The following is a 26882-nucleotide window of genomic DNA, read 5'->3' on the forward strand; positions in this document are numbered from 1 at the left end:
AAGGTCATGTCCCTAACCAGGGAAACGTTGTTGAAATCATCAGCTAAGGGTGATACCAATCGAGAGACCCGCAGAATACCGTGGGTCAACAACTACACAGCAGCCACTACTACAATTACCAAACAGGTCAAGAAACTTTGGCCAATAGTAAATACTGACCACACATTACCGGCATTATTGGGCTCTCGTGTACTACCCAGTTACACGAGGGGCCCTAATATAGCCGATAGAGTAGTTAAATTGGATGGGTTTCCCCTCACCAAACAGCAACAGACCCACTTTCTACGCCCGAAGGTAGGGTGCTTTCGCTGCTTGGGTTGCTCGACGTGTAATACCTTATTGACTGGCTCCACTTTCAGCCATCCTCATACGGGTAAAATTTTCAAAATACGACATAGGGTGACGTCCACGACCACTCATGTCGTTTATATGTTGAAATGCCCCTGTGGACTTGCGTACGTCGGCAAGACACAGCGGCAATTCCGAGAACGAATGGCCCTTCACAGAAGTGCTATAAAACAGGCTAAAGAAAAAGGTACCAGTGAACAACCACTGGCCCGACATTGCTTAGTAGAGAAACACAATGTAGCGAGTCTACGAGCTATTATTATAGATCATGTTCCCCAACACCATAGAGGAGGAGATCGCAACAGGATCTTATTACAGAGAGAAAGTAGATGGATACATGTATTGAACACAGTATCCCCAGGTGGTTTAAATGAAACACTGGGATTGCAGTGTTTTCTATAATCTATTCATTATATTAACATAATAAACCATTTTTGACAGGCATTTGTTCCCCTTTTCCCTCTTTTAGATTGAGGTTGCTTATTACTGCTGGCCCAGTATCACTGTTCATTATTATACGCAGCATACATAGAACTAATGGAGCCCGGTAATGGGTTTAGTTTATAAATTGAATTTAACTTATCATCATATAATATACATGTCAAGATTCAGCTTTGTTCCAGCTTTCAGCAACTGACACCTGATGTTTTTAATGTTTTTAAAGTTTTATTATAGTTGCACCTCAGGACGTTCTCACATTGATCGTTTAATATGCACTGTTGTTTGTTTCTTGTTGTTAGGAGTCGCTTAGCAACACTTGGAAACGTCCTCTCATTGGCTCTCTGAGTCCGGCGCGGCCAGATGACGTCCCCACTCTGGGACCCGCGATTCAAGCGGCTGGACGTGGCGGATATGGCAGCGCCGGACAGGTGAGCATAGTTAACACTTGCTTGTTAGGGTATATAAGATGTGTTTTTTTGTATGTAAGTTTGTATTGCCTGTCCCTGAAGACGGGGGATTACCCTGAAACGGCGTAGGACCGTAATAAAGGCTTCACATTTCATTCATCAGTCTGTCGAGTGCCGCTGCTTTTCACTCTATACAAAGGATAGCTAACATCCTCAGATGGCACCACAGCAAGTATTCTTTCCCAGCGAGGAGTGCCGAGCCTAACTGCTGTATATATATATATATATATATATATATATATATATATATATATATATCTCAACAATAGGGGGGAAAATTATTGCGCCACTTGTGTACAACACCAAATGATCTAGGATCCACGTATAGAAAATAAATGACACTCCCTAGGGACTAACACAGGGCGTCAGCTGTCCCCCAAAAACACAGGGATGGTAATTCCCTGAAACAACGACTAATGCACACAGGGGGGTGGGGGATATAGCGACCGTCGGTGTCTTAGAATAGTTCAGTAAGTGTGGATCTAAAACATGTATCTAAAAATGAGTAACCAGATCAAAAAAGTGAATTAAAAAGGGGGATGTTTATTTAGACACTAAAACAAATTGCAATAGCTAAAATTTAAACAGCAATATTTCTTAAAAAATGGGACAAAAACAACACACAATGCTTTAAAATACCAGTTAAAATGTGTTAAAAATATGTAAAACAATTTTAACTTAACTTGGTATGAGGTCACTGCCAGGTAGCCCAACGCGTTTCGTCATTCAGACTTCATCAAGGGGTAAAGGCAGAATGAGACTGGACTTCTATTTATACTAGTACTAATCTCATAATGATTGTGACATCACTTCCTGTTAATTATTCATGACATTGTAAGATGGGTTAAAAATTCTATATTTAAAGAATCTATGGTTTTATTTATTGGTATATGTGTATATAATCTCAAGGCAATGTTCAATAGGCAGATTTGGTGTTTAAAAAGCTTATAAAACTAGCTTGTAAAGGCGCCGGCGGTTCTTTGCCGCCCCACTTCCGGTTTTCGTCCGTCTTATACAGAAAAATGGAACACATAGAAGAAGAGGTCACTAAAAACAAAGAGAAAAAATTTCTTAGGGATAAGATGGACTATGAACAAGGCAAAATTAAAAACTGGAGCAGATTTGGAAATATGAACCAACAATCAAATCAAACTAAGAGACTATACTGGAAAACCATACCAACCAAAGGCAAACCACTACGGAATTCAGAAATGAATACACCATCCCCAACACTAAGGATGCAGAATAGATTTACAGCACTACAGAGACTTAACTCAAAAAGTGATCAGACTTTTTTAGCCCAAAGAACAGGAACACAACCAAAAGAAGCCACAAGAAACCCCCTGAAGGAAGATGTTCGTGATGAAAGAAGATATACAGAAGAAGAGGAAAACGGGGCAGTAGGAGGGAACGAGAACAAAAAAAGAACATTCTAACGACGAAACATAAAGATAACGGAATTTTTAACCTATCAGAACATAAACTGTCAGAACCAGAAATATCCTTACTGAATAAAGGTCTGACGTTTGCACCCACGGGGGGTCTCAACAAATTTGAGACCTTCATTGATCTAAACAAATTTATCAGAAAACTAACACTTAAAAGACATTTTCTGCGGAAAGAGGATGCTGTGATCAGCAACTATGAAAACCAGTCAAAATCAGGTTTAAAACCAACCTCAAAATTCTATCCATTGGAGTCAAAGGGGAACAATGTAAGCATTTTTTATGAATTAGTTAAGACCGACCTATGTGAGACTAACCTGGAGAAGATTAAAGAGAAAAACATCACCAACCGGGAAAGTGAGGCGCTAAAAAAACTACAGAAAAATAAGGGAATTGTTATAAAACAAGCTGATAAAGGGGGGGGCCTGGTTATCATGGACCGTGAGAAATATACTAATGAAGCACTGAGACTATTGGGAGATGATGTCTCATATACTAAACTGTCTGGCGACCCCAAAGAAGCATTCGTCGGAGAACTAAGAACACTACTAGTACACGGTCTACGAAATGAGATTATTACAAAGGATGAATTCCAATTTTTAATGAAATCAGACCCCACTACCCCTATTTTTTATTTCCTGCCAAAAATCCATAAGAACTTGACCAATCCACCCGGAAGACCTATAGTGGCGGGCATTGACTCGCTCACATCAAATCTATCAGAATACGTCGATGTCTTCTTAAAACCCTATGTGAAAGAGCTACCTTCGTACTTAAAAGACACCACAGCTGTGCTGAACTCCCTGAAAGACTTTAAATGGAAAGACACCTATAACTGGGCGACAATAGATGTGCAATCACTATACACTTGCATAGACCATAAGAAAGGTGTAACAGCATGCAAAGAATATATGGAAACAGACACTTCGCTTACAGCCATCCATAAAGAATTTTTATGTGACATCATGTATTTTATTCTTCAGCATAATTATTTTAAGTTTTTAGATCAATTTTACTTACAACGCTGTGGGACTGCTATGGGTACGATTTTTGCACCGAGTTTCGCTAATCTTTTTATGGGTAGCTGGGAGAAGAATTTTATCTATGGTAACCATGATTTTAAGAACCATATCATCTTTTATCGTCGTTACATAGACGACATTTTAATTGTCTGGGATGGCACTGAAGAACATTTTTATAAATTCCTGGAATTCCTGAGCACCAACGAGATGAATCTCATTTTTACTTCTAAACTCAATAACGAATCTATTGAATTCCTCGATGTGATTTTAACAGGAAAAGACGGAAGAGTCGAAACGAAGAATTACATCAAGCAGGTAGATACAAATAGCTACCTGCATTATAAGAGTAACCACCTGAAGAAGTGGAAAAATAACATTCCCTTCTCTCAATTTAATAGAATAAAGAGGAATTGCAGTAACCAGGAAGAATGTGACACCCAAATAGAGAAATATAAAGAAAGATTCAAGAACAAAGAATACCCAGCTAACATCGTGGAAGAAGCGGCACTCAAAGCAAAGGCTTTGGAGAGATCAACCCTGCTGGAATATAAACCCCAAAAAATTAGGAAAGAATCCGTTCCATTTATCACCACCTTCAACCGTCATGAGAAAACCATTAGAAACTCACTTAACAACAACTGGGGAATCTTATTAATGGACCCAGTCCTCAAAGAAATACTACCTCCTCGCCCCGAAATCGTCTTCAGGAAATCCAAAAATCTTAAAGATATCCTGGCCCCCAGTATGCTACGCAAGGAAGTTGAACAAGAATCAAAAATGCCAAGATGCACCGGTTCTTTTAAATGTGGCCGATGCAACATCTGCAGGTACCTACACCCAGTAAGTAAAACATTCTCGGATGCAGAAAAGAAGGAGGAATACAAGATTAAGGACTTCATAAACTGCAATACACAATCTGTAATTTATTTATTGGAATGTGACTGTGGAAAACAATATGTAGGTAAAACAAAGAGACCGCTGAAAATAAGGATACAGGAACATGTTCGCAATATAAAAAATAAAATGGAAAATCATGCAGTATCCAAACACTTCAATCTCGTACATAATTCAAATCCGGAGGCACTAACTTTTAAAGCGATTGAACTCGTGAAGCTGGGAGAAAGGGGTGGCGACCTGGCCAACAAACTCTCACGCAGAGAAATGTTTTGGATCTTCCAACTACAAACACTCCATCCGAAGGGATTTAACGATTATTACGAAATCGCTCCTTTCCTGTGAAAACTACACCGCTGGATCATCACGGTTGGATCCTCACCTTAGACCGACCCCATCCCTCCACCCATACCCACCACATCCCACACACCCCCACACACCCCCCCTCTTCCCCCCCCCCCCCCCCTTTCCCATCCACATTATTCCTGTCTGATAAACATCACCTCTTAGCTGTATTGATATATTGAGATTGACACATGTACGGTAAAAAGTGATCATTACAGTCAGACCACACTGGAAAGGCCCGATCTTGGAAGCGAAGCAGTGTCGGGCCTGATCAGTACCAGACCAGGGAGACCATCTGGGAAGATCAGGTACTGTAACCAAACTAACGATAATATAGCCTACATGAGCATGTCAGTATAATATATCTGCATCATAATTTAAATTCGCACTTAGCACTTAACACTATATACTAGTATCTTCAGTTTACACTTTGCACTATATATATATTTATATAATTATATATTTACATATCTATATGTTTTTTATATTTTTATATGTTTTATATATTTTCATATATTCATATATCTATATATTTCCATGTGTGCATATATATAACATTCACTGTAACAAGTCTACGTTACTAGATTGGTATTAACAGTGACTAATCCCCGTTTTTTTATCTATTTATTTCCATGCACTTTACTGGAGATATAAAACCTATGTCTCTAACTTTGGTCCCCGCAAACATGGCTGCTGAATGAAATTCACTATGAACAAATCCACTCAAATATGGCCGCCGCAATGAACTTTCTGAGAACATGCTTCATAGTGCTGTTTGGTCTCTTACGCCCGCAGCCGCGGACGCATGCGCAGTCGCACACCGGAAGTGGGGCGGAAATGACGCGACGGACGAAAACCGGAAGTGGGGCGGCAAAGAACCGCCGGCGCCTTTACAAGCTAGTTTTATAAGCTTTTTAAACACCAAATCTGCCTATTGAACATTGCCTTGAGATTATATACACATACACCAATAAATAAAACCATAGATTCTTTAAATATAGAATTTTTAACCCATCTTACAATGTCATGAATAATTAACAGGAAGTGATGTCACAATCATTATGAGATTAGTACTAGTATAAATAGAAGTCCAGTCTCATTCTGCCTTTACCCCTTGATGAAGTCTGAATGACGAAACGCGTTGGGCTACCTGGCAGTGACCTCATACCAAGTTAAGTTAAAATTGTTTTACATATTTTTAACACATTTTAACTGGTATTTTAAAGCATTGTGTATGTTGTTTTTGTCCCATTTTTTAAGAAATATTGCTGTTTAAATTTTAGCTATTGCAATTTGTTTTAGTGTCTAAATAAACATCCCCCTTTTTAATTCACTTTTTTGATCTGGTTACTCATTTTTAGATACATGTTTTAGATCCACACTTACTGAACTATTCTAAGACACCGACGGTCGCTATATCCCCCACCCCCCTGTGTGTATATTAAATATATATACATATATATATATATATATATATCTCATATATATATATATATATATATATATATATATATATATATATATATATATATATATACACACACACACATATATATATATATATATATATATATATATATATATATATATATACACACATACACACATATATATATATATACACATACACACATATATATATATATACATACACACATATATATATATATATATATATATATATATATACATACACACATATATATATATACACACACACACATACTAGGGTCTCAATCTCTGCTGATAAGGTACCTGTCCACGCTGCCACAGCGCTATAAACCCATGCCGACACAATCGCTGGTCTGAGTAGTGTACCAGAATGTGCACGTTATCTGCAGGATCCCTGAGAATAGCTGTTACGTCAGGGCTACCTGGGCAAACGTGACACCCTAGGGGAAGATTCCCATCCTATCCTGGCCCTAGTGAGGAAAGGATACTGCCTGAGAATTCTTTGTGGGAAACTGCAGTCTCTTGTCTGGAGATTCCCGCTCTTTCTCATCATAAGAGGAGGGAAATTTACCTCAGCTTTCTTCCCCTTAATGTACCCTTGTGTCAGGGACAGATGAGTCATCAGTGATATGCAAATCATCTTTTATTACAATAATCATATTGAATACTTTTCTGCCATTTTGGCTGTAACTTTGCATTATCGTAGTCGACACTGGAGTCAACCTCCGTGTCGATATCAGTGTTTATTATTTTGGATAGTGAGCATTGAGAGACTCTGAAGGTCTCTGCGACATAGGGACAGACATGGGTAGATTTCCTGTCTGTTCTCTAATCTTTTGTGCAATAAATTCACCTTAGCACTTATTTACACATATCCAAACAGGTGTCGGCGTTGTCGACGGAGACACCCTCACACACACCTATTTGCTCTATCTCCTCCTTAGGGGAGCCTTTTACCTCAGACATGACGACACACGTACCGACACACCACACACTCAGGGAATGCTCATCTGAAGACAATTCCCCCATAAGGCCCTTTGGAGAGACAGAGAGAGAGTATGCCAGCACACACCCCAGCGCTATTAACCCAGGAATAACACAGTAACTTAATGTTAACCCAGTAGCTGCTGTTTATATTGATTTTTGCGCCTAATTATGTGCCCCCCCTCTCTTTTTACCCTCTTCTACCGTGTAACTGCAGGGGAGAGACTGGGGAGCTTCCTCTCAGCGGTGCTGTGGAGAAAAAACATGGCGCTGGTGAGTGCTGAGGAAGCCCCGCCCCCTCAGCGGCGGGCTTCTGTCCCGCGTTTCTGTGTAAAAATATGGCGGGGGCCCATGCATATATACAGTGCCCAACTGTATATATGCCCACTTTTGCCAAGAGGTCTCTAATTGCTGCCCAGGGCACCCACCCTGCGCCCTGCACCCTACAATGACCGGAGCATGTGGGTTTAGTGTGGGAGCAATGGCGCACAGCTGCAGTGCTGTGCGCTACCTCATATGAAGACTGGAGTCTTCTGCCGCCGATTTTGAAGTCTTCTTGCTTCTGTCACCGGCTTCTGTCTTCCGGCTCTGCGAGGGGGACGGCGGCGCGGCTCCGGGATCGGACGACCAAGGGTGCGATCCTGTGTACGATCCCTCTGGAGCTAATGGTGTCCAGTAGCCTAAGAAGCAGGACCTATCTTCAGTGAGTAGGGCTGCTTCTCTCCCCTCAGTCCCACGTAGCAGAGAGTCTGTTGCCAGCAGATCTCTCTGAAAATAAAAAAACCTAACAAAATACTTTCTTTTTAGCAAGCTCAGGAGAGCTCACTAAGTTGCACCCAGCTCGTCCGGGCACAGATTCAAACTGAGGTCTGGAGGAGGGACATAGAGGGAGGAGCCAGAGCACACCAGTATCCAAATTCTTTCTTAAAGTGCCCTGTCTTCTGCGGAGCCCGTCTATTCCCCATGGTCCTTACGGAGTCCCCAGCATCCACTAGGACGTTAGAGAAATAAAAATCTGCATTAAGTGCGGCCTCGCAGCTAGTCACTTTAATGGGAGCAGAGGTTGTGCGGTACAACCTGTGGTTAACTGAATCTGCCCAATGTGGCTTCTAGAGTAGAATCTGGAACCAAGAAACACAATATCATTGGCAAAATTGAGTTTAAGGTTTTATCAATTGCATATTTCAGACAATTTTGTCCAAAATTTAAGTAAAGATTGCAATATAAATATAACTCATTAACCAGCTATCGTGATGCTAGTGCAAAGCTGCAGCGCCTAGTGAAGTGCAGACAAATTCTAATAGGCCCTACACACATGCCGATATCACTGCACGATATGAACGATCTCGTTCATTAATGAACGAGATAACATTCATATCGTGCAGTGTGGAGTCACCAGCGATGAACGATGCGCGGCCCCACGCTCGTTCATCGCTGGTGACATGTCGGCTGTGTATGCAGGCCAATATGGACGAGATCGTCCATATTTCAATGACACAAATATACACACGCACGTGCGTAAAGGGCCCAACTTAATTGTGGTTACCCCTGCGTTCGTGCGTGTATATTAATTCAGGCGCAAGTGTATAAAAAACAAAATATAATATAAATTAATCTCCGTACAGTATCACTTTACTTAGCTGATCACACCGCTTAAAATCTAGGTGCCGCTCCCAATTAGTATTCTGAAATGTTACCAGATTCTACACCAAACAGTCACTTATATGAGAGAGCGCATAAAGATTTTAAACCATTTTTATTTCATATTAAAAAATATATAAAATTCAATTCTAACATCAATATATGCATGAACCTGCCAAAGGCCTTTGGAACAATATAATTAATATTGCAACACACAAAAAAAATACCTATCATTGATTAAAAAACCAGGTCAGTCCAAAACTAACACTTATCACCAGCTGCCACTTATTTGCATAATGGGCTTCAGGATTCCTTATATTTCCACTTAGTGGCTGGGATATGACTTAATGTCCCGCATCAGTATATTCCAAATCCTTTATCCGCAATGTGTAAGTGTTGGTATTACTTAAATTTCATGCATTAAATTGTTATTCAAAAAGTGCTGCTGCAAAATTCCCCCTTTAGTCCAAGGATTTTATTCAGACTGTAGGACTTTATATAATTGTATAGCTAGGCTTGGTTTTCCCTGCAGGGAACGGACTCCCATCCAGTGACACAAGAATGGTATTGTGTCTATCACCTGAGAAATAATTGTCAGTTTTAGAGAACTATGTCTCACCTCACCGCAGCCTGGGTGTGATGTTGGTATCTTCCCTCCACAGACAGCCGTGGCTAGCAGTCAGGATTTCTTCACTAATACCGCTGTGCTCACTGGACGCAACGTGTCCGCTTGTGAGACCCCAAGCCGCTGCAGTATGCCTCCGGAGTCTCCTCTGTCGGGCTTCCCCCTGCCGGAGCTTGTAGATTCACTACGTGGTGTGATATACTGCGGCCCCCAGCTGCGGCAGCATGCCGCTGGATTTCCCCTGCTGGAGCCGTCTGACTTCTCCTCACCAGAGCTCGATCAGGCAGTCTGTAGCGTTTCACAGTGAGGAGTGATGTTGCTGGTCCTCCCGGTCCCAAACAGAGGAGTCCGTTTCACCGTCCTAGTGGGGGGTGTCCAAACACGCTTGGCAGAGTATCCTTAACGCGTTTCTCAGTTATAGAATTTTAACGGTTTCATCAGAAGGTAAATGTCTGTGCTTGACCCACCTCTATTTAAGAGGGATCTCCTCCAATCAATCTCTCTCATTCATCATGAGGGGCAGGTGTGCAACAGGTGTGTATGCATATATACATTTTGTAGTCAGCTAAATAGACTCCAATTTAGTTGGATTAAAAAAACTATATCATATAAAAACATATATTGAGATACCATACATATTGATCACATCCTCTTCAGAGGAGCAATACACAAAAAAAATTTTTTTAAAAAATCAAAAGAAACATTCTTTACATTTCTTTATGCAGTATTTGGCAATGGCAGCACATGAATATATCATTATCACCTCTATCGTTCTAAATGTTAAACAGATCTAAATTACTACCTTGGCTATCCAAAATAGGCATAGCCTAATGGTGAGAGCTACAGACTAACATCATGATCCCTCAGGGTTCTAATCCCACTGCGGACTCAATTTAGTTAAAAATTCCCAATCAATATAAAGTGTGTTTCTATAATGTCCACTATTCTCTCTTATCATTATATTATATCACATTTACAGCTACACTTTTTGGTATATTAAATACCGCTTATTACTTATGTAGCCTCAATCGTTTTTCTTGGGTACATATCGCATAAAGAGACAGCTTGCATTTAGATAGTATATCCCCACTATAACGGGAGATATTATTCTTATAAATATATATATGACCTATTACAAAAGGCCTCTCAGAATATATATTTTCTCCAGGAGAAAAAAAAAGGGGGGGGGGGGGGGGAAATAACAATAAAAGGAAATAGTTTGTTTTCAGATACATATCAAGAGGATATTTACAGAGACATATCATCTCACAAAAAGAAAGGAAAAGAAATTTACTTTAGGGAAAGTAGAGAGTATTTTTACTGATATATAAGGACTCATACCATTTTACCCGCTCTATCTCTCTATCTCATATATTGTTCATTTCTATATTATCATTGAGCCCAAGTGGAGACAGGGAGCCCAGGGAGAAGATCCAAAAAGCCTCCCTCTTACAGAGACGATTGAATCTATCTCCACCTCTGGCAGTTATGGGAACATGCTCAATTCCTTGTATTATCAGACCATCCATACTGCCTTTATGTTTAGATTGAATATGTGTGGACAAAGTATGTGTCCTTATCCCCTTTATAATATTACGCCTATGTTCCAAAAACCTTACATTTAGTTTACGAGTAGTACGCCCCACATATTGAATGCCACATATGCACGTAATCAAATATATTACATACGTGGCATTACAATCAATGTGACCTTTAATTTCAAAGTCAATATCATATGTGTTTGAATGAAAGTGTGTACTACTATGCCCTATATGTTCACAGGTCATACACCCTGATCGTCCACACCTAAAGCAGCCTTCTTTTTGTGGGATAGAGCATAACCAGGTCTCTTTTGTTTTCCCAGTTGGAGCAGAACCCACATAATGACTGGGTGTCAGGAGGCTCTGTAGAGTCCTCGCTTTCTTGAATACAATCTGTGGCTCTGTTTCCAATACTGGTGCTAACACTTTGTCTGCCTTCAAGATGGACATGTTCTTTTTCAATAGGTTTTTAATTTCCCCTGAACTGGAGTTATATTTGGTGATAAACCTAAGCTCAGTGTTCCCTTTAGAATCATGTTTCTTTTTGGTTAACAAGAGAGACTCCCTATCCATTGTTTTCACCTGGCTTGCTGCCTTCTCTAGAATATCTTCAGGGTATCCCTGTTCAAGTAATGCGGTAGTGAGGTCTTGTGCTTGCTGGTTATAATCTAAAGTATCTGAACAATTCCGTCTATGTCTCATAAATTGGCTACGTGGTATATTCCTAAGCCAAGGTTGATAGTGACAGCTAGAATAGTTCAGAAACTTATTACAATCAACCTCCTTCTTAAAAGTTGAAGTGGTTATATCGCCGTTCCTAGCTTCAAGGGCAATATCCAGAAAGGAAATCTTGGTGCTGTGTATAGTGCTCGTGAGTTTTAATCCAAAGTGGTTTGTGTTTAGATACTCCACAAATAATTTCGCCGAATTTATGTCCCCATCCCAAATAAAAAACAAATCATCTATGTACCTGCCATATAGCACCAAGCTCGCCCCATATGGGCCCGACCAAATAAGGGTCTCTTCAAATTGGCCCATATATAGATTCGCAAAGCTAGGGGCGAACTTGGTGCCCATGGCAGTACCTAGAATCTGCAAGTAAAATTGTGCATTAAAGGTGAAATAATTATGCGTGAGGGTGAAAGAAATAGCATCTAAAACAAACTTAAGTCTGGCCTCACTTAGGTCAACATCATGGAGGAGGAAGCTTTTGATCGCCTCCACTCCCCCTATATGTGGAATATTGGTATAAAGAGACTCTACATCACACGTGATAAAGATGTAATTATCTTGCCATATCACAGATGACAATAGATTCAAAAAATGCATAGAGTCTCTGATGTATGACCTAAGTGTGGTCACATGTGGCTGTAAAAATGAATCAATAAAAGAGGATAAATTAGTAGTGAGGGACCCAATACCAGAGATAATAGGACGCCCAGGAGGTGCAGTGAGGGATTTGTGGATTTTGGGCAAATGATAATAGGTGGGTATCACAGGATATGGATTAAATAAAAAATTATATTCCTGTCTGGATATTGCCCCATCCAGGATCGCCCTTTCCAGAAGCATCTTAAACTCACACACAAAAGCAGACGTTGGATTATATGTCAATTTTGAATAAAATTTCTTATTATTCAATTTGGCAGGTTCATGCATATATTGATGTTAGAATTGAATTTTATATATTTTTTAATATGAAATAAAAATGGTTTAAAATCTTTATGCGCTCTCTCATATAAGTGATCGTCCATATTTGCCTGCACGTCTATGGAGCCGGGCCGTCGGGCACCTCGGCGGCACATCGCCTAATGTGTAGGGCGCCTAAGAGCATGTAAGACCTACAGAACCATAATGTGAATGGCATAAGCTGAACGGCAGTATACTTCACAGATGGCCAAATACATTCTGGGCTTTCACTATACCAAACCATGTGTAAATTACTAGTAAGAATGAAAATTACATTGGATCCAGAACTATTCTGGCAGGTACAAATATTTCCATGCTGGGTTCACAATGTGAACACATTACTAACCATACAGCTATATACAGAAAAGGGGAATACAGAACAAAACATAGAAGATGCTTCAAATTACAATTCAAAACATATGCATCAAGTTGGAAAAGATACATCCAATGGGATTTAGAACAAAATGAGTTTAGTATTAGTATGTTGTTACAACAGACTTACTGGATATTTGGCAGCTCCATAAATATGTTGTCAAAGGTCCTTAAATGGAGAAAAAAAAAAAGGAAACAATATATCAACAATATATTACAAACACAAAATTATCACGTAAAAAAAAGTCAGTTTGCAAACGTGTACCTTTCTAAACTTTTCACCTTGAAAAAAAAAAAAATGTATTCACTGCTAAAAAAAATCATGTACAGTATGTATGTATGTATGTATGTTATTGTGAAGTACAAAATACTACAAAAGTATACAAAAATACATGTAAAAAAGGGTTTCATCTTTTATGACGGTGGTTTCCAAACAGTCCTCAAGGTACTGTAAGGAGTTAAATCCTATTAGTCGCATTAATTTTCGCACAGAAATACATGGCTTTTATTGCAATAAAATGGTAATGATAGTCTATCCAATAATAGCCCAATTTTTCTGTGCGAAAAATTACCCATTTTCGCACAAACACATAGCATCTATGAAAAGCCACGTACCTATGTGTTATCAGGAATTTGCAGACTAACAGGTATATTCAATAAGTGTCTGAAGCTGCCGTCTTATCAGCTTCCGACAGATTTAGGTCGGAAAGGGTTCCGGCCTATTCAACTTGTCGGAAACCACATGGATTGTTGGATTAGCCGCGGATGAAACGTGTTCCGCAACCAAATCGGACAGGTTTTGGTCCCGGTTCCGACACGGTTGTCGAAGTAAAAAAAAAATATTACATAAAGAGAACATACAAACTACACACATTTAAGTAGCTATACTTGCAAATATGCGCAGCGAGCACAACAATATATGGTAACACACGCATTTACACGGACATGCCACAGAGATGGATTCGACACTTATTTCATACAGTACATAATTATAATATCAAGCGCCAGACATCATGATGATTTAAAATTATCTAATGAATTAATGTCATGAATGTGTATTATTTGAACGAAACAAGATAGATCTGTCATGTTTACTATTAAAACGACCAGATTAATGTGTGGATCATTTGATACTTGTTATTAAGTTGTAGGACATTGCAACACGGAATTATGATTAAATGTATAAAAGCTAAAATCACTTTTATTAGAACAATAGATATTCCAAACAGGTGGTGGACAGGAAACTCAGGCCAGCCCCTTTGGACGTCCCCAAGGCTGAACCTGTTCAGCATATACAAAGGGACTGGTGACTCATCATGAACCCCTCCCCCAGAAACTAGATAACACATTTTGCTGATCACACAGAAAGGTAGTTCCTGTTTTGGTCTCAGAGTTGCTGTAAGGTCTCAGAGGAAGATGGAGTCCCAGCATTAGATTACACAGAGAGAGAGAGTGATATGGAAAGACAAATTTATATAACTTAAGGATAATGGTATTGTATCGCTGGCATGTAACTGAAACTGTATGTAACTGTATGTCATTGTATGTTTTAACTGCTTACTGTGTGAGTTGTAATCATGTAACTATAGGTATACTGTACTTTGTAATATATATTGAATCCATATCCTTTTTAATAACAAATATATACATCAATGAGCTTTGGAACTCAGATAATGTGTGGATGTATTGTTTTCTCTTATGGGATGCAGTGTTTTGCGATGTATAGCGCACATTCATGGGATATGGTAATAAGAGGTGCAGGCATTTACAATATATATTAGAGCGGGCATTTTAAATATTTTTGAGAAATCAATTTGGCATTCTTAAGGTCAATCAGAATTTTCTCAATGTCGGAACCGGAGAGATGAGACAGGGAACAGGTTAGCGGGGACAGGATCATGTGTGGAGACGAGCGGGGAACGGCGTGGTCGGCTGAGCAGGGAGCGGCTGTAGACGGCTGAGCAGTGGGGAGCGGCTGTGGACGGCTGAGCAGTGGGGAGCGGCATGGACGGGTGAACAACAGCTGTCGGTAGCGCCCAAATCCGACAGTCGGATTTGGCCAGCTCATTGAATAGTGACCTGTCGGAAAGGATCAGACAGGTACTGAATATAGGATAGCCCTGGGTGAGTCTATTAGCAGCTGCAAATTAACGCGCCCATTTGGTTACCGCACTAAGAAGGAATTTAATTAGCCGTGGCATTTACTGGGCAGCGAGGAAATATCATTGTTAAAATGCTACATTTTAACATGCAGGAAAACCCATTATATTCTGTTTACGCAGAATCAGCAAGTTTCTGTGCATTATCCCCTTGTTTACTGTGTGGGGAAAAGGCTAGTTAACTGAACAGCTTATCCCCGCATGGCATAGTCAATTAGCTGCAGGGTAAATCACGCAGTTCATTGAATACCTCCCTGACAGAGGGTTGTTGCTTTAAACTTTCAGTTTTTATAGAAGTTTCCAGAGACAAGGCACAAAGTGGTAAAGAAAAGAAAAAAAAGAAAACACTGGGATCAAAATTCTAGGCAGACTAAAGCCCACGGAAGGGGTACACAACATATATTTGTTTAGATCGGGATATGTAGCACAATATATACAATAAGAGATTTATGCATGAACAGACAAATCAGGTTTTAAAGGATAACCATGGCTAAGCACAGATGGATAAATCAAAATTACTGATGCACTAATTCATTCACCTGTGCTTAATCATAGAGATTATTTATTAACAGTTTCTTATGTTTAAGCCTGGACCGTTAGGGTGACCTGAGAACAGTGGGTCTGATTCAGGTTTGTGAGCAAAGCAAAAACGCACACAACTGGGTAAAACCATGTATACTGCAGGTGGGTCAGATGTACCTTGTGCAAAGAGCTAGATTTGGGTGGATTATATTGTTTCTGTGCAGGGTAAATACTGGCTGCTTTATTTCTACACAGCAATTTAGATTTCAGTTTGAACACACCCCACCCAAATCTAACTCTCTGCACATGTTATATCTGCCCCTCCTGCAGTGCACATGGTTTTATCCAGTTGTATGCTTTTTTGCTTTGCTCAAAAACCTGAATTAGGCCCAGAGGGCCAGATGTATTAACCTGGAGAAGGCATAAGGAAGTGATAAACCAGTGATATGTGCAAGGTGATAAACGCATCAACCAATTGGCTCCTAACTGTTAATTTACATATTGGAGCTGATTGGCTGGTGCGTTTATCACCTTGCACATATCACTGGTTTATCACTTATGCCTTCTCAAGGTTAATACATCTGCCCCAGAGTTCGGAAACCACTGCTTTAGGATGTGCAGGCTTCCTAGGCAGAAGGTGGTCTCAGCAGGTGTTTGCAGTAAAGCCCAGTTGGCTAGATCAGAGAGTGTGTGTCGTCTGTGACAAGGGCATTCAATCCAAAAACGCATGCAGTGAGTTTTTCACAACATCCTGAATCAACCTTCTAAAAATTCTCACTTGTTTCCCAGATTCCTCAATAAGTATTAAATTGTAAGGCTTAAATTCATCTAGAGCAATAAAAGCTTTTTACAATCACTAGTTTTATCTTTACAAGTAGAATGCGCCAGAAAAGAGCAGGAAGGAAAACAATTCAAAAGGGGTTCACTTTGTGTATAAACATGGAGAACAGAGCAATGGATAACAAGGGTTTCATCACTATATTATATTATGTGAATTTATGGATTCCAGAAATGCTATAAGAAACCTTCCAGCATGCTGAACTGTTAAGAAGAAACACCACCACAAGGGGTCAGTAACAAAACAGAAAATGAAACAGTAACACTACATCCATGCAGCATGTTTCACCAACTAAACAAGAAATATTTTTTTCAAAACAGTTTTCTGCCTTCCTACATCACTGATCTGTAGTGTATATGGACCCCGTGGAAGTGTGTATGTTGAATCACAGTGGCAATGAGTGGGTGAGTATGGATGTGTGAGTTCACAGGCCTATAGCAGTGAAAATAGGATTTTAATACCTACCAGTAAATCCTTTTCTCTTAGTCCGTAGAGGATGCTGGGGTCACATCAAGAACCATGGGGTATAGACGGGATCCGCAGGAGACATGGGCTTTTTAAGACTTTCAAAGCGGTGTGAACTGGCTCCTCCCTCTATGCCCCTCCTCCAGACTCCAGTTATAGGAACTGTGCCCAGGGAGACAGACATTTCGAGGAAAAGGATTTATTGTTAAACTAAGGTGAGATACATACCAGCTCACACCTCAAGCACGCCGTACAACATGGCATTTAACATAACGCAAAGTGACGGCATGAACAACGTCAGCAACTGGCTGACTAAACGTAACACAACTTGTGTTAGAAAGGTAACAAAAAACTGCAGATGCAGTACGCACTGGGACGGGCGCCCAGCATCCTCTACGGACTAAGAGAAAAAGAATTACCGGTAGGTATTAAAATCCTATTTTCTCTTACGTCCTAGAGGATGCTGGGGTCACATCAAGAACCATGGGGTTTATACCAAAGCTCTAAAACGGGTGGGAGAGTGCAGCACCGATTGACCAAACATGAGGTCCTCATCAGCCAGATAATCAAACTTGTAGAACTGCGCAAAGGTGTTTGAACCCGACCAAGTAGCTGCTCGGTAAAGTTGTAATGCCGAGACGAGCCCACCTTTCTGGTAGAATGGGCCTTCACCGATTTCGGAAATGGCAATCCAGCCGTAGAATGAGCCTGCTGAATCGTATTACAGATCCAGCGCGCAATAGTCTGCTTGGAAGCAGGAGCCCCAATCTTGTTGTGAGCATACAGGACAAACAGAGCCTCCATTTTCCTAAACTGAGCCGTTCTGGCCACAGACATTTTCAAAGCTCTGACTACATCGAGAAACTTCGATTCCAGCAAGGTGTCAGTAGCCACTGGCACCACAATAGGTTGGTTCAAGTGGAACGAAGAAACCACTTTCGGCAGAAATTGCTGACGAGTCCTCAACTCTGCTCTATCTTCATGGAAGATCAAATAAGGGCTCTTGTGAGACAAAACCGTTAATTCAGACATCCGTTGACCACTTTCCAAGTGAGGAATTTCAATTCTACCTTCTGTAGAGGTTCAAACCAATGAGATTGAAGGAATTGCAACACCACGTTGAGCTCCCACGGTGCCACAGGGGGTACAAAGGGAGGTTGGATGTGCAACACGCCTTTCACAAAAGTCTGAACTTCTGGAAGGGAGGCCAATTGTTTTTGGAAGAAAACAGATAAGGCTGAAATTTGTACTTTAATGGAGCCCAACTTTAGGCCCGCATCCACACCGGCTTGTAGAAAATGGAGAAAACGTCCTAACTGAAATTCTTCCGTAGGAGCCTTCTTGGATTCACACCAAGACACGTATTTTCTCCAAATACGGTGGTAATGTTTAGACGTTACTCCTTTCCTGGCCTGAATAAGAGTGGGGATGACTTCCTTGGGAAAACCCTTTCGGGCTAGGATCCAGCGTTCAACCTCCAAGCTGTCAAACAAAGTTGCGGTAAGTCTTGGAACACGCACGGCCCCTGCTGTAACAGATCCTCCCTCAGAGGAAGAGGCCAGGGATCTCCTATAAGTAATTCCTGAAGATCTGGATACTAAGCCCTCCTTAGCCAGTCTGGAACAATGAGGATCGCTTGAACCTTTGTTCTTCTTATGATCTTTATCACTTTTAGAACGAGTGGAAGCGGAGGAAACACGTACACCAACTGAAACACCCACGGTGTCACTAGGGCGTCCACTGCTATTGCTTGAGGGTCTCTCGACCTGGAACAATCTCTCTGAAGTTTCTTGTTGAGGCGAGACGCCATCATGTCTATTTGAGGAATTCCCCAAAGACTTGTCACTTCTGCAAAGACCTCTTAATGAAGACCCCACTCTCCTGGATGGAGGTCGTGTCTGCCGAGGAAGTCTGCTTCCCAGTTGTCCACTCCTGGAATGAAGATCGTTGACAGAGCGCTTGTATGCCTTTCCGCCCAGCGGAGAACCTTTGTGGCCTCTGCCATTGCCGCTTTGCTCTTTGTTTCGCCCTGGCGGTTTATGTACGCTACTGCTGTTATGTTGTCCGACTGAATCAAGACGGGCCGATTGCGAAGATGATGTTCAGCTTGCAGACGGCCGTTGTAAATGGCCCTTAGCTCCAGAACGTTTATGTGTAGACAAATTTCCTGGCTTGACCATCTTCCCTGGAAGCTTTCCCCCTGTGTGACTGCTCCCCAGCCTCGGAGACTCGCATCCGTGGTCACTAAGATCCAGTCCTGGATGCCAAACCTGTGTCCCTTTAGGAGGTGAGAGCTGTGCAGCCACCACAGGAGTGAGATTCTGGTCTTGGAAGACAGGATTATCCTTCGGTGCATGTGCAGATAGGACCCGGACCACTTGTCCAACAGGCCCCACTGAAGCACTTTGGCATGGAATCTGCCAAACTGAATGGCCTCGTAGGCCGCCACCATCTTCCCCAGCAACCGAGTGCATTGATGGATCGATACTTTTGCTGGTTTCAGAATTTGTTTGACCAGGTTCTGAATTTCCAGCACATTGTGTACTGGAAGAAAAACTCTGTAATTCTGTGTCCAGAATCATTCCCAAAAACCACAGCCGTCTCGTCAGAACAAACTGTGATTTTGGCAAGTTTAGGAGCCAACCATGTTGCTGCAGAATTGTCAGGGAGAGCGTAATGTTCTGCAGTAATTGGTCCTTGGATCTCGCCTTTATCAGGAGATCGTCCAAGTACGGGATAATTGTGACTCCTTGCTTGCGCAGGAGAACCATAATTTCGGCCATTACTTTGGTGAAAAGCCTCGGAGCCGTGGACAGACCAAACGGCAACGTCTGAAATTGGTAAGGACAATCCTGAACTGCAAACCTCAGGTAAGCCTGATGTGGAGAATAAATGGGAACATGTAAGTAGGCATCCTTTATGTCTACTGACACCATAAAATCCCCCTCCTCCAGACTGGAGATCACTGCCCGGAGAGATTCCATCTTGAATTTGAATTTTTTTTTAGGTAGAAATTTAGGGATTTGAGATTCAGGATTGGTCTCACTGAGCAGTCTGGCTTCGGGACTATGAACAGGCTCGAGTAAAAGCCTTCTCCCTGTTGCGATGGGGGAACCCTGACAATGACTTGATTGTGACACAATTTTTGTACTGCGGCGCATACCACCTCCCAATCCGGAAGAGAAGCTAGTAAGGCAGATTTGAAAAATCGGTGAGGGGTCTTGAAACTACAGTTTGTACCCCTGGGACACTATTTCTAAAACCCATGGGTCCAGGGCCGAATGAGCCCAGAACTGACTGAAGAGCTTGAGACGTGCCCCCACAGGTGCGGACTCCCGCAGAGGAGCCCCAGCGTCATGCGGTGGACTTGGCAGAAGCCGGGGAGGACTTCTGCTCCTGGGAACCGGCCACGGCCGGTGATCGTTTACCTTTTCCCTTTCCTCTAGTAGCAAGGAAGGAAGACCCTCGGCCCTTTCTATATTTATTGGGCCGAAAGGACTGCATCTGATAGTGGTGTGCTTTCTTTTGTGGTGCAGGCACATAAGGTAAAACTGATTACTTACCCGCGGTAGCCGTAGATACCAAATCAGCGAGGCTGTCACCAAACAATACACCACCTTTATACGGTAGAGACTCCATAGCTTTCTTAGAGTCAGCATCAGCATTCCATTGATGAATCCACAATGCTCTCCTAGCTGAGACTGCCATGGCATTGGCCCTTGATCCCAAGAGGCCAATATCCCTCGCAGCTTCCTTTAGGTAGACTGCAGCATCCCTGATATACCCTAGTGTCAAAAGAATGCTATCCCTATCTAGGGTCTCTATTTCAGATGACAAGTTATCTGCCCATTTTTCGATAGCGCTACTCACCCATGCAGATGCAATTGGTGGTCTGAGTAGCGTACCCGTGGTGACATAAATGGATTTCAATGGATTTTCCTGCCTACGACCCGCAGGATCCTTTAGGGCTGCCGTGTCAGGGGACGGAAGAGCCACCTTCTTGGACAGCCGAGATAGAGCTTTGTCCACAATGGGGGGGGGTGACTGCCATTTTTCCCTATCCCCAGAGGGAAACAGATATGCCACTGGAATCCTTTTGGGAATCTGAAACTTTTTGTCAGGATTTTCCCAAACCTTTTCACAAAGCGTGTTCAGTTCATGAGATGGAGAAAACATTACCTCAGTTTTTTTCCTTTATACATACAGACCCTAGTATCAGGAACAGCAGGGTCCTCAGTGATATGTAATACGTCTTTTATTGCCACAATCATGTACTGAATGCTCTTTGCCAGTTTGGGATCTAATCTGGCATCACTATAGTCGACACTTGAGTCAGTGTCCGTGTCGATATCTGTGTCTGCCAGATGGGTAGATGAACGTTTTTGCGACCCCAAGGGGGTCTGGACTTGTAACAACACATCCTCTACGGATTTCTTCCATGCCTGGTTCTGAGACTCAGATTTATCCAATCTCTTATTTATCAGAGCCACATTAGCATTCAGAGCATTCAAAGCATTCACCCAGTCAGGTGTCGGTGGTGCCGACAGGGTCACTCCCACAGCAGTTTGTGTCCCTGACATAGTCTCCTCCTGGGAAGAGCCCTCTGCCTCAGACATGTCGACACACGTACACCCAACACACGCAGACACACTGGCCTAAAGGGGACAGACCCACAGTAAAGCCTGTCAGAGGGACACAGAGGGAGTTATTGCCAGCTCACACCCCAGAGCCCAACCCGGTATGAAACACCACAGAAATGCCCCAGACCTGCAGCGCTTTTATAATTTATCAATAATGCACCAAAATAGCTGTGTGTCCCCCCCCCCGTTTTTCACCCTGATACTTGCAGCAGTGTGAGGAAGGACCAGCGTCTCTGTGAAGAGAAAATGGCGCCGGGCTGTGTGTTGTGAGGGCTAATCTCCGCCCCCGTAATGGCGCGCTTCAGACCCGCTCTTTTTAAATAAATCTTTATACTGGCAGGGGTCCGGACAGTGCCCTGGCACTATGTCCACTCTTGCCAGTCAGTTATGGAGGTTAGATATGCTGCCCAGGGCGCGCCCCCCGCGTGACCTGCACCCTGTAGTGACGCTGTGTGTGGGAGCATGGCGCGCAGCGCGATCGCTGTGCGGTACCTCAAAGCCGTCACTGAAGTCTTATTTTCTTCTACTCGCCTGTCTTCTGACTTCTGGCTCTGCAAGGTCAGTGACGGCCGGCTCTGGGAATGAGCCCCTAGGCGTACCTAGTGATCAAACCCTCAGGAGCTAATGGAGTCCTGTAGCCAAAGAAGCAGAGCCTTGAAACTCACAGAAGTGGGTCTGACTTCTCTCCCCTAAGTCCCACGAAGCAGGGAGACTGTTGCCAGCAGTTCTCCCTGAAAATAAAAAACCTAACATAAAAAGTATTTTCAGAGAAACTCAGTAGAGCTCCTCAGAGTGCATCCAGTCTCACTGGGCACGGATTCTAAACTGGAGTCTGGAGGAGGGGCAAAAAGGGAGGAGCCAGTTCACACCCCTTTGAAAGTCTTAAAGTGCCCATGTCTCCTCCGGATCCAGTCTATAGCCCATGGTTCTTGATGTGACCCCAGCATCCTCTAGGACGTATGAGAAATGATATTATCATCCCCACTGGACAAGGACTATTGTGAATAAAACAGTCCCTTGTACAGTGCTGTATAATATAGGTTAGCGTTATATTATCAATGGTAACAACAACAACAAATAGGGAAACACATGCCTGTCGCATACTGCATCTCTACTGATGATTTCACATTTAGATAGCATTTTAGTTTCCTTTGTTAAGTGAACAAAATGACTGCGGAAGCAATAACATACTGAACAAATCCTCCACTTATTTAAGGTGTTTATGGGGCATATTAATTACCGGGTCATAGACCACTATTCGCTAATGACAGCCAGAATGGGGTTCAGTATGAGATATCGCTGGATGGGATGCCGGCGGTCAGATGGCAGACGCCGGCATCCCAACATGGAAGATCCCCACGTCGGAGGGGGTAAGTATATTAACCCCCTCTCATACCCTAACCCTCCGGGGGTGGCGGCGAGGGTTAACCCTATTAGTGCTCCCAGTACTTACCTTTGGGATGTCAGCTGTTGTTCTACAGACGCCCGTCTCCCGAGTGGTGTCAGGATTCCGGCATCGGTCACATGACCGCCGGTATCTCGACAGTCGATCTGTGTTGTGTAAGAAGTGAAGGGATGGCATTAGCCATGAGCACTACTGTGCATGCATCGTCTGCTGACCACACATGCACAAGGGGCGAGTGCCGGGATTGGATCCTCTGTACCCCTCTGCTGGTAACTCTTGCATTCCGCAGCCTATAGGCTACAATGGCTAAAGTCCTCTTCAGATATCATTAGCTACCAGGATTACGCTCCAGGATGCATCACAATCCCGAGTTTGGTAAATTTAGCTAGGTAGCAGCCTCCATAGGGTTCCATGGGGGCTGCGGTCCCCTGTACATTCATTCAAGGGATTATTATTTCCGGCAACCACCTGAAACCGGGTGTTTTAGGGGGATATTCTGCAAATTGATATATAGGCCTCTATATGCTGTAAATCATAAACACAAAAAGTAAATCTATACAATGTGCTGTAAATTGCAGACAAGATAGGACAAATTCAAGTGGCAATGAGTAAATGTTAATAGCTCTCTAGAGGAATACATGGACCCAATGACGGATAAGATAGATTTGATTCTTTCTAGAACCAAAAAAAATTATTCTTAACCTACGTCACCCCGACTCGTCCCAAACTGAGCCACAGCTCCCTGGGTGCCACAGCTGGTGGCCTAACAAGGCTGCTCAGCAGCCGCATGATCTGTTAATGTTTTGTTGTTTTCACTATGGGAGAGGGTCACGTGGTGAACAGAGCCAGCCCGGGGTGGGGAGGTCTGTGCAAACGTGCAGGAGTGTGCAGAATAGCCGTCAGTGGCATACAGCAGGTAAGCGAGGCTGCCTGTTGCTGCATGGGGTCCTGGCTGACAGAGAAGCTGAACAGAACAGCGCATGATCTAATCCATTCACATTGCACAGACATTACCAAAAGAGCTACAAACATTGCCTATAGAGCCGGACTGATGGGGAGATTTCCCCCAGAGATGTGTGCTGCGCGGTCTAGCACAGACCGCTCAGCACACACCTCGCCCCCTGCCCAGCACAGCGCGATGTGCTGAGCGAGGGGGAGGGGATATAGGGGCCGCTCATATCACCCAGCGGTGAAATGAGCGACCTGCTAGATTGTGCCTGCATGGAGGCCAATTTAGCACTGGCAATTGTGACGCGCGGGACCACGCATCGCTGTCGCCGGCACCCCTACACACGAAGCGATGTTCAGCTAATTTCTAAGCAATCTAGTCAGACTGCTTAGAAATTAGCTGAACATCGCTCCGTGTGTACCCCCCTTATTTCTTGTCTGAAATTTACAACTCACTGTCTAGATCTGTGTTGTGTTTATCTGATTTACTGCATATTATACGCTTTATTATTATATTAGCATACTGTACCTGAGTATTTAGCGCATCCAGCTACCACAGATGTGCCCTCTTACATCTAGCCTCCCTGCATATTAACAGCCCTTCATGCCATGCCGTGATGTGATTTGGCATTAATCGAGCGTCTTTTCGCACAACCTTTTCCATTAAAAATAAGAATTTACTTACCGATAATTCTATTTCTCGTAGTCCGTAGTGGATGCTGGGGACTCCGTAAGGACCATGGGGAATAGCGGCTCCGCAGGAGACTGGGCACAAAAGTAAAGCTTTAGGACTACCTGGTGTGCACTGGCTCCTCCCCCTATGACCCTCCTCCAAGCCTCAGTTAGGATACTGTGCCCGGACGAGCGTACACAATAAGGAAGGATTTTGAATCCCGGGTAAGACTCATACCAGCCACACCAATCACACCGTATAACTTGTGATCTAAACCCAGTTAACAGCATGATAACAGAGGAGCCTCTAGAAAAGATGGCTCACTACAGCAATAACCCGATTTTTGGTAACAATAACTATGTACAAGTATTGCAGACAATCCGCACTTGGGATGGGCGCCCAGCATCCACTACGGACTACGAGAAATAGAATTATCGGTAAGTAAATTCTTATTTTCTCTGACGTCCTAGTGGATGCTGGGGACTCCGTAAGGACCATGGGGATTATACCAAAGCTCCCAAACGGGCGGGAGAGTGCGGATGACTCTGCAGCACCAAATGAGAGAACTCCAGGTCCTCCTCAGCCAGGGTATCAAATTTGTAGAATTTGACAAACGTATTTGCTCCTGACCAAGTAGCTGCTCGGCAAAGTTGTAAAGCCGAGACCCCTCGGGCAGCCGCCCAAGATGAGCTCACCTTCCTTGTGGAGTGGGCATTTACAGATTTTTGGCTGTGGCAGGCCTGCCACAGAATGTGCAAGCTGAATTGTACTACAAATCCAACGAGCAATAGTCTGCTTAGAAGCAGGAGCACCCAGCTTGTTGGGTGCATACAGGATAAACAGCGAGTCAGATTTTCTGACTCCAGCCGTCCTGGAAACATATATTTTCAGGGCCCTGACAACGTCTAGCAACTTGGAGTCCTCCAAGTCCCTAGTAACCGCAGGCACCACAATAGGTTGGTTCAGGTGAAACGAGTCCTCAATTCCGCCCTGTCCGAATGGACAATCAGATAAGGGCTTTTACAGGATAAAGCCGCCAATTCTGACACGCGCCTGGCCCAGGCCAGGGCCAACAGCATGACCACTTTCCATGTGAGATATTTTAACTCCACAGATTTAAGTGGTTCAAACCAATGTGACTTTTGGAACCCAAAAACTACATTGAGATCCCAAGGTGCCACTGGAGGCACAAAAGGAGGCTGTATATGCAGTACCCCTTTTACAAACGTCTGAACTTCAGGGACTGAAGCTAGTTCTTTTTGGAAGAAAATTGACAGGGCCGAAATTTGAACCTTAATGGACCCCAATTTCAGGCCCATAGACACTCCTGTTTGCAGGAAATGTAGGAATCGACCCAGTTGAAATTCCTCCGTCGGGCCTTACTGGCCTCGCACCACGCAACATATTTTCGCCCAATGCGGTGATAATGTTTTGCGGTTACATCCTTCCTGGCTTTGATCAGGATAGGGATGACTTCATCCGGAATGCCTTTTTTCCTTCAGGATCCGGCGTTCAACCGCCATGCCGTCAAACGCAGCCGCGGTAAGTCTTGGAACAGACAGGGTCCTTGCTGGAGCAGGTCCCTTCTTAGAGGTAGAGGCCACGGATCCTCCGTGAGCATCTCTTGAAGTTCCGGTTACCAAGTCCTTATTGGCCAATCCGGAGCCACGAATATAGTGCTTACTCCTCTCCATCTTATAATTCTCAGTACCTTGGGTATGAGAGGCAGAGGAGGGAACACATACACTGACTGGTACACCCACGGTGTTATCAGAGCGTCTACAGCTATTGCCTGAGGGTCCCTTGACCTGGCGCAATACCTGTCGAGTTTTTCCCAACGGTTTATAATCATGTGGAAGACTTCTGGGTGAAGTCCCCACTCTCCCGGGTGGAGGTCGTGTCTGCTGAGGAAGTCTGCTTCCCAGTTGTCCACTCCCGGAATGAATACTGCTGACAGTGCTATCAC

General features: G+C 43.1%; 1 protein-coding gene across 1 annotated transcript in view; it reads right to left on the bottom strand.

Moving 5' to 3' along the window:
• Positions 1–26882, bottom strand: part of RB1 (RB transcriptional corepressor 1) — a 593146-nt gene that overhangs the window by 480999 nt on the left and 85265 nt on the right. Inside the window, exon 5 of the mRNA XM_063952790.1 lies at positions 13397–13435. Within this exon, the coding sequence (XP_063808860.1) occupies positions 13397–13435 (39 nt within the window). The remainder of the gene's footprint in view (positions 1–13396; positions 13436–26882) is intronic.

This window comes from Pseudophryne corroboree, chromosome 2 (genome assembly GCF_028390025.1).
Source record: "Pseudophryne corroboree isolate aPseCor3 chromosome 2, aPseCor3.hap2, whole genome shotgun sequence".
NCBI classification, from domain to species: Eukaryota; Metazoa; Chordata; class Amphibia; order Anura; family Myobatrachidae; genus Pseudophryne; species Pseudophryne corroboree.